A 17,016-nucleotide genomic window follows, 5' to 3' on the forward strand; every position below is an offset into this window, starting at 1 on the left:
AAATATCTGGAAAGTGGTGCTCACAATTTACTTGATGCAGTTTACCTGATCTCAGATATTTGTGGTAGTAATCCTTTGGCAGATGCAGATTGTGTTGTGTTCGGGCACAAACTAGTTCTTTATATGTGTAAAGGTTTTAGGTTGATGCAACCATGGCTCAGTTATACAATAGTTACAAATTATTTGGTGTGATTGTGGTGTGAAGATGAAGCCTTAAAAGGACCAGCAAAATGTCAAATGAGCTTTAATTTGTTCCTGGATCATAAAAAATGGGAACTAGTTTCACCAGGCTGTTGTCAATTTAAACATGGCTTGTAAGAGTCTTGGTGGTCTTTCCAAGCTGCACTGCACACATGCTTTAACCTGTTGGCAGTGAAGAACTGTAAGGAAAGAGTAGCTGGTCTTTTCAGGTTTCTTAACCCTCAAAAGCTTATTTACATGTTTTGAAGTTTATTTAGATTTTCTGTGTGGGCATATGCTTCTGTCTGTCAGCATTTATTCATAAAGAACAGATAGGATCCTTGAATTGACTTCTTAAAATCTGGCCTTCAGTGCCTACCCTTTCAAATGTTGTTGTGCCTCCGTTCCCATGAATCCTAGGAAGCACAAGTATAAATATAATCTTTAATGAAAATACAGATCCCAAGTAGTTTAATTGTTATTGTAAGATCATTGGAGCCTACATTTCTGGGTAGTGTTACTATATTAAGTTCTGGTAACTTTAACAAAGCTTTGTTTATTAGTTCAAGTTAAATCCAGTAAAATTGCTTTGTCTCCTTGCTATTCTAGATTCAGGGAAGAATGTTTAACTGTTTGTAACTGCAGAATATCATAAACAAAGTTGTCCGACTTGTTTTAAATTTGCAGAGTAATTGTACTTCTGTTCAGCTCCTGACAAGCGTGAGGTTTGTATGGTTTTCAATTTTTGTGCAAGTATAGAAGTACATATGGGTGATACTGGCGAATAAAATGTGTTTGCAGTGGAAAACTACTTGCAAGATTTTTTTCCCTCTGTGGAAGGACTACTGCTGCTCCATGATAATGAGAAAGTTGTAGCTATTTTAAGACTATGATGGAGTATGTTTTTGAATTGTTCATGGCAATATTACTTTGGGAGGTTGCCAGAAGCTGCTTCTACAATTTGACAGAAAAAGAAATAATATTATAAAAGGAAATATTTCATGTTCATTTTAAATGTTTTTGAAAACTTGTTTGCTCTTTTGATATAGAGGAGTCCACTTCTTTAAGAATGTGTCATTGTTTGATGGGTACTTTTAAATGAGAACTTAATCTTGTCTGTTGCCTGAAGATCACAGAAGCATAGAGTAATTCAGGTTGGAAGGGACTTCAGGAGGTCTCTAGTTCAACCCCTTGCTCAAAGCAGGATCAGATCCAGTTGTTCAAAGCTTTATTCAGTTGGGTCTTAACCTCTGAGGATGGAGACTGCAGCCTCCCTCGGCCCTGTTTTCACTGCCTGACTGCCCTTACAGTGCAAAAGTAGGGTTTTTTTTCCCCTTAAATCAAGCTGGAATCTAGTTTGTTTTGGTTTCTGTTGTGTCTTGTTCTCTCAGCGCTTAGGACTTTGAGGACTCTGGCTCTTTCTTCTCAGTAACCACCTCAAAGGTACTGGTGGGCAGCTGTGAGGTCCCACTGAAGTGGTCTCTTCTTCAGGCTGAAGATTCCCAGCTCCCTCAGCCTCTCATTATCGGGCAGGCGCTCCAGGTCCTGGTCCTCTTTGTGACTGCTGAACTCGCTGCAGTTTATCAATGCCTGTCTTGTACTGGGGTCTGAAAATGGACACTGTTCTAAATGCTGTCTAATGAGTGTTCTATAATGTACACTTTGATTACTTGACCATAGTTTACTTATAGAAATCAGGGAAATGTGGGTGGTTATAAATGTGCTTATTAGTATTTGCATTTTTAAAGTGTGATTGGATTTCAAAGCAAAATTCAGGTAGCATTAAAAGAATTCTTCCACTTATATACTGGTGAAATAACTTGGATTAATTTTAGTGAAAATGTTTGATGGATTTAAAAAAAAAAAACAAACTGACAGATAACACCTTACCTTCAATACATATTTTTTCGACTTAATTAGCTCTGAATAAGTCTAATTTGCATCACTAAAGTGTTGGAAATGAAACAGAATAGTTGGTTCTAATTATGTAATGAAATATTCTATAGAAATTGAAGTCAGTGAATTCATTCTCACTGTAAAGTATGTTTAAAGAAATCAGTCTCATGGAGAGTTGGGGGAATTTTACACGAAGTAAACTTACATACACAGAAACACGCACACAAAGGTCTGCTGCAAGAGCTGCACAGACGTCTTGTTTGTTTGAAGTGGCCTAGTGGGGTGGCAGTGTGGAGGGGAGGCGAGCTCTGTCCCGCTGTGTTGTCAGGTTCTACAAAGAGAAATTTTTCTGAGAATCTGAAAGGATCTCTGCATATTCCTTTTAATTTACACTGAGGTTTGGAAAAATTATAGTCAGTGTTCTGGAGTCAGGTGATTATTTCAGAATTGTAACTCACCTCATGTAATGCTACAGTTCAGCCAAAACTTAGCGAATGTGCAGTAAGGGAGGAAATAATATAGAAAGCAAAGGAGGAAACAGAAGGCTTTTAAAACACTTCATACTGTTCCCTGTGTGAGCAGCAGAAGTATGCTACGATTGGAGGTAGTATTGAAAGGCATAAGGAATGTCCAAACGAGCTTTTGTTCTTATGAGCTTAGGCAGCGGGTTGGCACTGAGGTGAGTGTCCAGGATCCTGGGTGGGCTCGCGTGACCTCTGCTGAAGCTTGTCTTTCTGTGGCTTTGCTGGTGGAGTAGCTGTGGTTGCAAGATCAACAGCTAGCTTGGGTGTGCCTGTACCTGCTGCAGTCAGAATTTCCATTTTGCAGTGCAGATCTATTCAGGGTTGCCACATCTTTTAAAAGTCACTTTCCTAGGGCTTGTTTATGCTTACTTGTCTCTCATGGTTGGTGCAGCCTTAATTTAAATTTATGTGAGCTCTAGTTAAAACCACTTTCTATGCTGACATAGAAAAACTGGGGCTGCTGTGCCTTTGTCTCTTTGTCTCACCTGGTATTTCTCACTTAAAATATGAACAAAACCCACTTCATATGGAAAACATTTTAAAACAAGCTTCTGAGTAAATATACCTTTATTTATAAATATCTGGTTATTAGAAAACTTAAGCTTCTATAAATTAAGGAAAGTCATCTGAACAAATATTGGATGTTCACAAGTTAACATAGCAATATAGAAAAAGTTAAATCTACCTTAAGTTTTGTAGCATGTAAGGTATTGCAAGGAAGGAAAAACTGTGAAAATATCTTCTCTTAATCTTCTAAATTTTGTAGTCAAAACATTAGCCTCCAGTGTTGCAATAGTTTTTCTGTGCAGGGTAGTTTTAAAGAACAATGATTTAATGTTGATTGCTAATAGCTTTTCTTTTAAATTGTTGGCATTGCTCTAAAATTAGTTCAGGACCCCTCTGCTTCAGTGTTTGGAGAAAGCTGAGACTGCTGGAGACCCAGAAAGGAAGAAATACCTCCGTATGACAGGGTCACACAGGCTCTGCAGCATTCAAAAGCATTTTTCTTCATTTTTCAACTTAATGTGTTTTTTGGGTTTGGTTTTTTTTTTTTGTGGAGGGGTGTGATTTTTATACTGATAAGCTGTATCACTGAATATTACAGTTTTAAACACAATGTCAGGTTTCCTGTGTTCTCTTTATGAGATACAGAAGACTTGGGCACTGTAAAGAAGTAACAAACCTGTAGAACTTCAGGTCGTGGTTTTCCACCTTCTTCCTGCACAGAGACATTCCTGTATTGTTACAGTAACTTCAAAGCATTTTGGATCTTGCAGTTTAATCTGTCGCTGTTGCTTGTGTAGGACTGTTACAGTGTCACTGTGAGCCCACTGTTGTGCAGGAGCATGGGCTGATTTGTGATGGTGCAGAGACACCTGTGCTAATGTTTTCCACTGTTGAGAGGGGAGAGAAAGTGTTTATTAAAGGCTACAATGTTTCATTTATGGAATAGAAACAAAGATTGTGTGGTCTGTAATCACCTCTCCCCCCCCCCCCCAACCAACCAAAAACTCTTCAAGATTGCTGTATGATGTCAAATTGGCTTGATGAAGGGTGTGTGACTAGTGAAAGGGAAGTATAATTTAGTACGAAGTTATTGTTTGGAGTAACTTCAAGTGTGAGCGTTTTCCCAGTGTTTGTTCTGGAGATCCCTTGTGCAATGTCAGGAAATGATTAAGACGACGAATCCTGTATCATGCGATTCTGTCTTTAATCAATACCAATAAAAAAAAAACCACAAAACCAAAAAAAAGCTTTTTCTTTAAACGTATCAAGGCTATTCAGACCAGAAGGCTGGACACTCCCCCTTCTGGTGTGCTAACTGAAGTTTCAGTTTAGGAAATGAGGGATTGTTTTTAAATGTAGAAGTACTGTGGAACTCCTGCTTTTTCCTTCTCTCCTTTTTTTTTTTTAAACTTGAAACACTTGAGTGTATTGACATGCTTGTGATTTCAAGAGCTGTGCAATAAGTTTATCATTTGTTCCTGTTTTCCTAAATGAAAAGTCTTAATACAAATGCTCCAAGTAGGTTGCATTTCATAGTATGTGTATCCTGTTGCTTGAAACAAGCACTCTAATGTCTGTTGACTGAACTAATAATAGTATTCAAACAACTGAATTCCAAAATACAGCTTGAGTCAGAATATTCCTTACAGTAAGAGCCAATCCCAGAGCTAGTAATGAATTTCCTGTTAGATTTAGATGCTTTTAAATAGTGACCTTCAATTACAAGGCATTGTGTAATTTTTTTAAATTAATAGTAACTTGCAAAACATTCTTGGAAGCTCTTGATGTCTACCTGTGGACCTCCAAAGTCTAAAATCTCTCCCGTAAATAGTATATAGTTCAGGAGGAAGTTTTAAGTCTCCAATTTGTGCTTTCTCATCAGATACCCGGTATGGCCTCGTCATCAACACCTAAATATAATTCAAACTCCTTGGAGAGTTCCTCAAGTAAAAGGGTGAGTGTAACTTTTTTCATGTTTTTTTACGTCAGAGGTCCCAGAGATCGTTATCTTCCGTATTTGGGGAGAAAAATGAGTATTTGAATGACTTTTTTCTTGAATGTATATACTTATTGCTAAAATTCTAGTGCAGTTAATTGAGTTGATTTAAATATCTTTCAGAGTTGGTGGGCAAAATATTCTTTGTATCACAAGTTATGAGAGCCTCCTTAAAATCAATTCTAATGTGCTTACTCTTGTCCTTGCCTTCTACATTGAAATATTCTGTGGCATTCTTGAAAATTTTTGGCACTTTGACACTGTAGAAAGATTCTGTACTGCAATTGATAAGTTATACCTAGTTATGTTTGGCTGACTCCGTTTTAAAATGTTCATCTGTAATGGGAAATACATTAAAGCAATCTAAATGGCATTCCCCTCTGCTTTTTGATGCTGCATGGCTGAAGAAAATGTAACCTGTGTGCAAGAAAACAGAAACTAAGGTTTTGTTTAGCTTTTTAAACATTTATTCAAAAACAAAGAATATTTTCTATTAATCATTATTAAAGACTACTGAATGTGGGAAAGTCACAAATTAGTAGATTGTGTGTAGTAGTTGTGAGTACGTCGCTTAAGTGATTTCAGTTGGTTTGTTCTTCCAAGCCCAGCATACTTGGAAAATTAAATGCACAAAACTTTCAGAGAACTTACAGTATAGAAATTTAATTCCAATTTAATGCAAATATAGTTAACTGTTCTTTTAGAAGGAGAAAGACTAAAACATGCTTACATTTCAGATCTGTTCAACCTTTAAATGTTTAATAGTTGCAGTTTAGGATAGTGGTGTGTGTTCCTGTTTGGGTTCAGTCTGTCAGTTTCTACTGTGGAAAAACCTGTTCTTTCCCATGCAGAAATTACCTTTAAGATTTTTTTTAATCTGGAACTTGAAGGAATTGTAAATAAAGTAGGATGTGCTGTTGTATTTTCTTTCTTTAGACTCTAAAAGATGGAACTAACTGGGAACAAAATGAAGAAATACCTCGTCTGCCAGGAGAGACTAGAGTTACAGGTATGAAGCTATATAGCTGCCTAACGCAGTGTGTTTTGGAGTCTGGTGTATACATGTACCTTACTGGATTGTTTCATAATTTGGACTGGTTTGGGCTGGGGGTGGGGATAAGTCATGCTAAAATGTCATGAATTTTTTTAAGTAATTGCGATAGGGAGTTTTTATCACTTATCACAAATAACTTTTTAAGTCTTTATAATCTTGGTTTCCACACACAGCAGATCCTTTGATAAAAGAAATTGCAAGTCAAGATGTGTCATAATTGTATCTACAGACTAAGTAGCCCTTGTCTAGTGATGAGAGCCTCTCCAAGCTTTCTGAAGTCAAGAGAATTCTACATGCCACCCACTATGTATAGATATCTTGTACAGTAGTGTGGAACCTTAGCCCAAACTGTGACTACCCTAAGTACGATCTTATGCTTCCTTGACACAACGTGGCATGCACATAGCTACTATGCACTTGTTAGCCTTTACATACAGTAATGTTGTAGGATAAGGAGGATTAATGTATTGTGTACGGTGGTTTCTTACTTGATGGAGGCTCTCCCTGGAATGGAGCCTTCCAGTCATGGAAGTTTGTGTTGAGATATCAGAATGCAACTGAAAGTGGTCTGTCTTTTATTTGTGAAGCTTCTCCTTCCTCCCTGCCCGAGGATTTGTTAGGTGGGTTTGTAAGCAAGATTGGCTGAGGTGAAACCAAAGTGGTCATTCAGAGGAAGTAGTTAAGTTTTTAATGGGGAAGGTTGTGGGGAAGGCATGAGGGAGAGGGTGTGGGACTAAGATGAATGTTTGATATGATCCTTAGGAGAATTGTCTGTGCTTTGGGGCAGCATGCTGAAAGGAGGGTGCTTGTTGTGGAAGGCAGATAAATAGAATGGGCTAAAGAAATGAGTGGACAGGGAGAAATAGGTGGTTTGTAGTGCTTCGCTTAAGTCTTTAATGGCATTGCTTCGGTTAAATCTTTCTTTTTTGAGTAGTATGTGTTAGTACTCATTTTGTTACTGTCCTTGCTGAAACACTGTTGATGGCCCTGCTGTATTTGATTGCCTCAAATTGAAATGTAATGTTTCTCTTCAGGATGGTGAGTTCCCTAAACACTTTACAAGTTGAACTACGTACTTCAAGGCAGAATTGGTTACAGAGCAGTGAAAGATGTAATAGTATCAACAGAAGAATGTATTTGTTCTGGGACAGTGAATAGACTGGTTCAGTAATCACAGAGAGGACTTAAATCTACTCACTGTTCTATGTCCTGCCCTCTCCCACGTAGTGCCAAGAAAGAGAAGATGACAAATGTAACTAGGGAAGGCTACTGAAATCTGCCGATTTAATTTGGGCAAGTTTAGTACATGAAACTTTCACATTTTCTTAATAATTCAAGTGGACAAAATTCAGATTTATTGTTTTTCAAATTCATTCATCTCTCAGAGTGGGTCTTAGGAGTGCAGCTCTCTTTATTTTACTGCTACTTAACTGATGCTGTCCTTAGCTCTGATTTTTTCTTTTTGCAATCTTTAAGAAATGCTCCATTTCTTACAGACAAGGACGTTATTTATATGTGTCCATTTAATGGCCCTGTTAAAGGAAGAGTGTACATCACAAACTACAGGCTGTACCTAAGAAGTGTGGAAAATGTGAGTAATATGCCACAATTACTTCTGTGGGATGAGTTGGCTTTAAACCCCCTTCCCTTCACCCCCACTGCCTTTGATTTATTTTGTGGCCAGTTCATTTGTTTTAGTTTTGGCACACATATGCTTGTGGAATTGCATGGGAGGCTTTTTACTTGAAATACTCTGTAATATTTGTAATAACCATATCTTAATTGTGTAATGACTAAATAGTAATTGTCTTTCTGCCACTGAGAAATCCACATAAAAATGGAAGTTCTTTAAAGTTAAATGTGTTGTAAAAGTGTGGTATTTTTTTTGCCTGGTAAAATTACAGTTAAATCACGCTGAACTGATACCTTTATCTTTTGTCTGTTGGAGCTTTTTTGATAGCTGTTCCCTTTACGCTTATTCTGTGATAGATCAAGGGCAGCAACTAATGATGTGCAATAGTTCTTAAAATGGCTATCAGTAAACCAAGATTTTGATTGTCCTTGCTGTTGGAAAAGCAAAACACTTTGATCAATAGAACCTCATTGGGTGGGGGGAGTAGTAGTGTGTTCGATAAGCAGCAACATGAAAGAGAATAAAATGCGCTTGTTATCTGTTTCATAATATGTTTTTTTTTTAAAAATAAGGTTTTAGGACTATTGAACTGAGGTCTTTCTGGTTGCAGCTAACTCTACTAGTAATCTTTTTTCATTTTCTACTTTATTCTGTATATCAATAAAGCAGTCTTAGCAAGCAGGGGCAATCAGAAGTATGTAACAGAAGGCATCTTTTAGGGTGTTGCCACCTTTTTTCCCTGCATACTATATTAGGCATGCAGTATTTTTGTTGCATGTTAAATTGGATGATGTTCAAGGCTGTAGAGTGACTGTACAAACTCCATAACATGTTGGGAGGGGAGACTCAATCAAATGCAGAAACACACTTTTGCTTCCTGTATGTATTTCATGTCTGCTTTCTATTCTAGAATGCATAAGAACATTTTGCTTGAGTCTTCTTTTCAGATTAATCTTTTCCTTACTCAAACTTTCCTTGCAGGATCCGGTTGTGGTATTGAATGTTCCATTGGGTGTAATTTCAAGAATTGAAAAAATGGGAGGAGCTTCAAGCAGAGGAGAGAACTCTTACGGATTAGATATAACCTGTAAAGTAAGGCTTTCCAATAATTCAATGGGAAATGAAATCTAGAGGTTCCTTTTCTCACTGCATACCTATTTATAGGAATGAAAAAAACACATGTTCCCCACAGCTGAATTTAAAAAGAGCTTTTTGGAACTGGACAGGGAAATACCTTTTTTTATAAAGGGCTATTTAATTGTCCTCTCTGCATGCAAGGAGAGGGATTGGTCTTCCTTTCCGAATCACTAATTGGCAAGAGGTTTTGCACAGTAGTCTTGTTTTAGGGCATTATTCCTGCATTGCTTCATTATTTCATTTATGCTAAAAGTAATTTTTTTCTAATCCTGAAATCTTTGAAGAGCACCTCAAACGGGGCTTTTGTAAGCTGTAAAGGCAGTGAAAAGCTTATGTAACAGCTATCTCCATTTCCTTAGTCTCACCAAAAAAATTATGTTGCCATGAAAAAATATGGTCATAGGGGAGTTCCCAGTGGATAATTCAAGATCCTTTATTTGACTCATTAATGGAGTATGTATACACATTTGATTCTTAGTAGTTAATGCGTAGATTGCTTATTTTTGACGTTAGTGATGAGAAAATAGCTAGGGACAATGTAGTCTAGACAGATTATTGGCAAATTTTCATTTTGAAAACATAGAGTAACTCCCATCCTGCAAATATTCAATAGCCCATGAGACTTTCTAGTGTGTCAGATACAGTCATTTCTGATGGCTTTATGCCAAAGCAGTGTTTGCACCACACACAATGCGGTGCTGCTTTATTTGTAGAATTCTTATGCTCTCTTCTATTTTATGGGATAAGAAAGAAAACTGAACATTCACAATGGTTTGAGGTGTGTTGCAAGCAGATTCTAAATCATGTTTAGTGTATAATATAGCATTTGTACATCAGATAAAAGTATCTTACTGCTTTGGTTCACTTAAAAGATAATGCCTTTGTTTTAGGATATGAGAAATTTACGGTTCGCATTAAAACAAGAAGGGCACAGTAGAAGAGATATATTTGAAGTCCTCACAAAATATGCTTTTCCCCAGTCACATAACTTGGTAAGTTTTATACTATTGAGTTGTCTTAATGCAGAGTTCTTGCCAATTAACTTTAACTGTTTGACCTACTAATGGATATCATGGCTGCTTAAAAAGAATAACCACAGAATCTGGTGTCAGCATAAACTAAAGAGAATTAATGTTTTTATTTTGTACATTTACAACACTTACATCTATGTATTTGTAAAATTATGGATGCTGTATGCTATACTTCAGGTAAACTACCGAGCACCTCTGATCCATACAGATTTCATTGCTTAAAGACTGCAAGTTATCCTCTCTAATTAGGCAATATAGTAGTACATGCCTTACTTGATTTCTTGGAAATGTTAAACTATTGGGCAGTCTCCAAGGCAATGATAAATATGAATCACCAAGAGTTTTACTTCAGGAAAAGAAGATATGGTAAGACAACACTTGTTTTATTGATGAAACTGATGAAAAATATAACAGGCAGCTAATACAGTAATGAATTTACACAGATTTATTTTCAGCTAAAAAAAAAAACATTTTATGGAAGGAATTGAGCGACAGTGATGTTAACTAACTGTTATCTTCAGTTTCTTTGGTGAAATCTCTGTACTGTGCTTGGTAAAGATCATTTTGACATCTCTTTAGTAAATGCTTTATTTTGTCTTTTGTAAAATTCAGTTTACATTTTGTTGTGTTGCTTTCATTTAGGATAGTTGTATAAGAGCTCTCTTCACAAAATGTTGGAGGGTTCTGCTATGAATTTTTAAGAACTTTGTTCAGAGAATTGTTGCGTATATGAGGCTGCAGCAAGAATCTTATTTCCTTCTCTGAAGATACATGTCAATTAATGGGCTATACTCTATAAACATTTAATTCTTTAACTTTTTTGCAGAAATTTTGCATTCTGTATGCAAACAGTCTGTGGAATGAAAGCGTAAGGAAAAATAAATGCTTTTGCTTAGAATATTTTGTAGTGTTGACAAATAGGTCTTAATGAAACTGATTTCTACATTTGGGTAGGTGTGAGGAGTTGTACTCACAAAGACGACTGTTGTAGAAGTGAATATATCTCTAACTACTGTTGGCATTTTATGCATCTTACAATAGAGAATGATTGAAAGCATAACAGGATATGTGGACTTCAAAAGGGTGATGGAAGAGAGAGAGAAAGCTATATGTAGAAATATCAAATTATAGAGAAGTTTAGGTCAAAAGGGGCTTCTGGACATCATCTGGTCCAGGCTTCTGTTGCAAGTAGGGCCTTAGATTAGGTTATCCAGGGCACGGTGAAGCCTAGTCTTGAATATTTCCTGCGAGGTAGATTCCATCATGTCTCTGGGCAATCTTATCCAATATTTAATCATTCTCATGGTGAAGAATTCCCCCCCCCCCCCTTACATTGAGGAGCTGTGTGGATTTGCATGTAGTGAATGTGGACAAATTGAGTTTTAACTGACTTAGCAGAGTCCTTTGTGGGACTTCTTTGTGGTGTCTAATCCAACTACAGGGCTTGAGTAACATGGTGATGAAATGTGGACTTGTATTAGGTTTTGTCATCAAAAAAGACCCAGTGTTCCTGTCTAGTGATGGTAGTCAGTAATGTGTGGGGTAGCATGCTTCCTGCTTTGTTTGTTGCTCCTGTTGAACCTAGTAAAGCTCATCATTACATGGCCTGGCCCATTCTGAATGTAACTTGCTAATAAAAGTTACGCTCAATAACAAAAGGCTCAGTCAAGGCAGAGGTAATTTTGCCTTCAGATTCAGTAAACCACAAAACTTGGGAAGATAGTGACAACGTGGAGAATGGCCGTACTTTATCTCTCTTAGCTGTATCTGGAGCAGGGTGTAAGCATTAGAAATTGATTACTTTCGAGTGAAATAAAGTGAGCCTATGTTACATCATGAAGTTGCACCTGTCCTTATTTTCTAATGTCACAATGTGGATGAGCCCTTTAAAATGAGCTAAGCAAGTGTGTGATATTTTTGGTGTGCTTTCACCGTATTTCAGCAAGCAGTTTAAACTGATCCTGCCAAAGGTGGGCATTTCTGCCTGGTTGTTCATTCCTGCCTTGGTTTTCCCTACATGAGTTTGAGGCTGCATGATGAACCAGAAGGGAACTGAAAGGGACTAAAGCTAAACAAGGAGAAAAAAAATAAAAGCTTTACCCTGACTCACTTCCTCAATCTTGTTATCTCAATGTGAGGATGGGGTCAGGGCATCTATGGGTGGATGTGAACGAAGAGGAATGATGGGACTGCCTCTTTCAGTGGCTGGTTTAGAACAAGGTTTCACTGTCTGAATATGACAGTACATCTGGGCTTAGAATGCCTGCCTTCTCCTTTGAACATATGCTAACACTCTGACCATGCAGCCAGCTCGATAAGGGAGATCTTTTATAAAGAACGTGTTGTGGCTTCACATGACAGCTGGGTGAAGATGGCAGCCCTCTGCTACTCAAATGCTGAGCTCTTGATTTTCTCCAGTCTCCTTCTCTCTACCTTCCAGCCATGTGGTTGTTTATTCCTCTTATACCAAACTGACAGTTGTGTAATCACCAAGTAAGCCTATGTAGCTCACTTCTCCAGCACAAAATATTCTATTTTCTGAGTTAGTCTTGTTCTGCTTCTAATCATTTGAGGAGACCTGGTTTGAAATCAGTATGCACCAGAACCAGTGCAAGAGAGGGCATGTGAGTGGAACGGGGAGTAGACAGGAGAGAAGAGAGGGATGTCCTATTTTTAGCAGTGTTAAACTGGTAATTTTGCTCAGACCACCTTGTGGAACTGCATCCTCAATCTTCAGCTGGTTCAGCAGCACTGATGCTTGTACAGCTCTGCAGTGGAAAGAAGGCATCATCAGGACAATAAAGGTCTAAACCTTTACTGTCCTGATTTTTATCTGTATTTTTATATTTTATGTCAGATTTTTATCTGACTAATTTTTATCTGTAGTGGAACCATATCCTTAGAGCTGATCCTAAACAAGAACTTTTAGAGATGCCTTGCTTCCATTTTCTTCATGCTGTACCATTCTCGGACAAAAGGATGGTAGATACAGCCCAAAACATTATTTCTGAGTGGAGTGTACTTATTGTTTTCAAGATTTTTCTCGATCACCATCCCAACAGCAGTGTCTGGGAGCCTATAATAAATCACAGATCTGTTCGCAACTGTTCATCAGTGTCTCAACATTGTCCTATGTGCTTACTTCCAGAAGCTAATTCTTGCCTCTCTCCAGTTTGAGCATAGGTTAGGTTCAGATCTCCTTGAATCAATAACATAATGTAAAATCTGATAGGTCATCTGACTGACAGCTTAGTTGATATGGAACAAACAGCTGCTATCTATAATCCTCTGTTGCATTTGCAAACTTGTGCTTATTGAAAGAAAATCGTTGCTGAAAGTGTTTTTTAAAAAGTTAAAAAAACCCCAAACCCAAACAAAAAGCCAAATCCCTGAAAATTAAGTGTTTGTAGTACCCCACAAAAGATGAGATATATTTAGTCTCTGTAGTTCAGTTTCTGCATAGCAGCTGCTTCACTTCCTGGTCTTATCTTGAAACTACACGTCATCATTTTTATAAGATTATTCGCCACCATAATACCTGCGTGATACGTATTTATTTCTAACCATGATAGCTCTGTGGGAATGCCAGTTTTGATGAGAGACACTGGTAGTCATGCTGTCTTGACTTTGACCTCTCCCACTCCCAATGTAGCTAGTTATCCTGGTAATTTAAAATGTCTGAGAGTCAGATCATGCCAGTGTTGCTATTGGATCTACAAAGAAGATTTTAGATGGCAGTGAGACCTGGCATAGGTGCCTATCTGAAGGAGCACTTGAGTTTGCAAAAAACATCTTGACCTGAGACTTCATTCTGAATGACTTATGTCAGTCTCAGTGCAATAATGGTGTAAGGTTACCATATTCGCAAATGATCAGAAGCTAATTCTGTAAATACTACAATGTCTGATCTTAGTTTTTAGATGAACAGGTAAGATGTAACTGGCTGAGTTGTAGTAATGGCATATTAAAAGCAAGGATAGTGATATCTTTATTTTTAAACACACTGAGAAACTGACAGCCTTTTCTACTGAGTAAAAGCTTAGTGATTTATAATGTGAAAAGCATAAACCAGTAAGTTAGAAATAGAAAAAACAATTTACTTTCTTTGCATGTGTGTAACACCTTCTTGTTCTAGTTTTGCTGCTTTCTTCTTTTGTAATGCATAAAGATTGGTGAAATATTTAATAAATTGTATGTAGGTTGTATGCTCATGTACAAGTAGAACATGTATTTATGTACTATGATTCCATAAATAGAGTAAATATATAACTATTTGTAAATAGTCTGCTTGCCAAACTGTATTGTCAGATTGCAGCTGCTCTCCTTTATCTCGCAGAACTACTTTGCGTTGTGAGCCACCAGTCTATCGCATGTTGTTATTGCATGCAAAATGGTAATGATAAACTGACTGTTGAAGGCAAGCAGCTAGTCTGTAGAAGGACTGAAAAAGAGACTGTGTATGTTGAAATTGCGGGTTAGCACCTGCAAGGAAGTAAACAGAATTATTTGCACAGTGAAGCATAAAAGGTAGCTTACCAAAAATGTTACAAGATTAGAAAGCCTTTTTTAAAGTGAAGTAGTAGCCTTCTGCTTCAAGTGAAGCAGTAGTCTTCTGCTTTTCGACTGTGGATCTGCAATGAAATCCCTACTTCCATTCTATGCAAAGAGGCTTTAATTTGCTTTTGCAAAAATCTTAACTGATGTATTTTAAGTCTTACTTGTTTGTACCAACTACAGGTATTGGTAAGTCACGTGCCTTGCACCCCATAAGTTTTCTGAGTGATGATTTATTATACTTTTTTTTATTTCTTACCTCTTTAATGCTTTCCTTGATTTCTTCTTTCTATTTCCCATGGCAGCTGAAAGGAATTTGAAACTGATTTTTGATTAGTTGATAGACTAATAGGAATTGATGGGCTTCCATCAGACATGTAGCGCTAATCTCCATCAAACTTAGAACAGATATGGTCAGTACATTGGAAGTGATTGCAAACTATCCCGCTTTGAACCCAAGATGTGAGATAAAACAAGTAATCGGTATAACTTAAGGTAAATCTATGCTTTATTCAAGTTGCTTTCGGCTGACTGGTCTTAGTGCTGAGAGGAGGGAGGCCAGCTCAGGCTCGCTGCCTGAAACACTGATTTATTGAGCAGGTAGCCTACCTGAAACTTGCACTGTTGCTTGTACATAGTCAGTGTCCAACCAAACTAATCTAGAGTTGGCTCGAGTATACCTGTACAAACCACAGTTATGCTTTCTGGTTATATGTTCATGATTTTAAAAAGCCTGTTCATGTACAAAAAAAAACCCAACAACAAAACACGCTTTTATTTTACTGCAGTATTGTTCTGAACCCGAATGTCTCTTGTGTGTAGGTCTTATTTTTCTAAATTTCCAACAATTTTTGTTGAATTTAGACACATCTAATGAAGCTTCAGTTGATTTAATTCCTGGGAAAATAGGCTGGATGCAATAGGAGCTGTGGAGAAGTGCTTTTTGTTGGAGAGGCAGGATTAACAACGAGAGAAGGGAATGGAATTTTGTGTGTGGAGGGAAGAAAGAAATGAGTGGAGGTTAGGGTGGAGGCTCAGAGTACCTAAAGTGTTGTTTGGAGAGAGGGAGGGTTTAGGAGGGATGTACCATAGATGTGGAGGGAAGGAAAGATGTGTGAAGAAGGCATGGAGCAGAACTGGCCAACTTTTTATTACACTCTGGTATTTGAAAGGCTTGCCTGTGTGCATGGCACACTGAGAGAGGTTGACAGGGCTTTTCTGCTTTGTGGAGTCAGGTGATTAATATAGCTGGTCATGTAGTTTGCTTCTCCAACCTTCTTCTGCCCTCCATACTCTGAAGGGTATAAGTATACACCCATCTGGTCCATACTAAATGCCTGTGGGCAGTGACGTGACTTCCCTGTTTTCATCCTGACATGAGGTATGTGTATGTGAGGGGCACTAATATGAAGGAACCTGTATCCACAAAAAGCTAAGCCATGTATTTTTACTAAGATAGCACCTCTCAAATCTTACATCAAGTGATACGAGAACTATGCATAATGTGTTGTAAATGGCATAATTTCTTCTTCCCATAATTTCTTTCTGTCCCATTTGCCTGCTGCACTGTAGAATTGCGTTCAGATTATGTGCACTGTGACGTGAAAGCTTCAGGAATGTTAAGTTAATCAAGACATACAGATACAAACATACTGCGTTTAATCTGTAAGCTTGGGTTATTTAAGACAAAAGTCAAAATATGTGGGTCGTTAGTGCAGATGTGAAGCTTACCTGAACTATAACAAACCTTTCTGGGATCTAAATGTGTATTTATCACATTGATTTGCTCACTATAATGGGGCTTGTCAATTTGGTGCATCGGAATAATAAAAGGTCCAATTCAACGAAAAATGTTATTCAATAGAAATTACTTCACATTGCTCATTATCACATTTTGTTTCTAATAAATAAAAGTAATGTACAAATGTGTGCTAAATATGGCTTGTACTGACACAAGTAAGAAAATAAAATTGTATCCAAGCATGTATCTTAGTTTGCTTAAGTATATGATTCTTAGTATTAAAATGGTTATAAATGTGGTTTGCTTGTTACACTGAAGTTAAACTGTAGTTTGAAATTAAATAGAACTATGTGAAATGAATATGAATGTATGTGGAGTTTTACGTGCATGTTCTCCTACTCTGACTCTTCTGCTGTGTAATGTTGGAATACACTGAGGTATACAAATCTCACTTTCATCTAATGAGCTGCTTAAGTGGATGTGAATGTACAAAAATCTTAAGTTGAGAAATTACTTCAAACTGTATGTTGTTGAATGGAACCATGCTATGAATGTCAGAGTGGAAAAGGAAGCATTTTTACTCTTTGAAACTGCTTTATATATTGCTTTGTATATTTTGTTGTGAGGGACGGGCCTAAGGGAGGGTGGGGATGTTGCTTTATTTCAGACTAGCATTTAGCCTGGACTAAAGTTCAAGCTATCTTCACAGAATATTTCAAGACTTGAAATATCAAGTCTTAAGTGAAAGGCCGTTGGGGGTGGT

The 17,016-nt window shown here is 37.4% G+C and overlaps 1 protein-coding gene across 2 annotated transcripts in view; it reads left to right on the forward strand.

Annotated features, from left to right (window-relative positions):
* Positions 1 to 17,016, forward strand: part of MTM1 (myotubularin 1) — a 45,712-nt gene that overhangs the window by 7,987 nt on the left and 20,709 nt on the right. For both annotated transcript variants that reach the window (XM_050901727.1, XM_050901728.1), the window contains exons 3-7: positions 4,990 to 5,061; positions 6,040 to 6,112; positions 7,654 to 7,748; positions 8,772 to 8,882; positions 9,818 to 9,919. In XM_050901727.1, coding sequence (XP_050757684.1) covers positions 4,999 to 5,061; positions 6,040 to 6,112; positions 7,654 to 7,748; positions 8,772 to 8,882; positions 9,818 to 9,919 — 444 coding nt within the window. In that variant the 5' untranslated portion in view covers positions 4,990 to 4,998. The remainder of the gene's footprint in view (positions 1 to 4,989; positions 5,062 to 6,039; positions 6,113 to 7,653; positions 7,749 to 8,771; positions 8,883 to 9,817; positions 9,920 to 17,016) is intronic.

The sequence above is a fragment of the Gymnogyps californianus genome, chromosome 9, assembly GCF_018139145.2.
Source record: "Gymnogyps californianus isolate 813 chromosome 9, ASM1813914v2, whole genome shotgun sequence".
NCBI classification, from domain to species: Eukaryota; Metazoa; Chordata; class Aves; order Accipitriformes; family Cathartidae; genus Gymnogyps; species Gymnogyps californianus.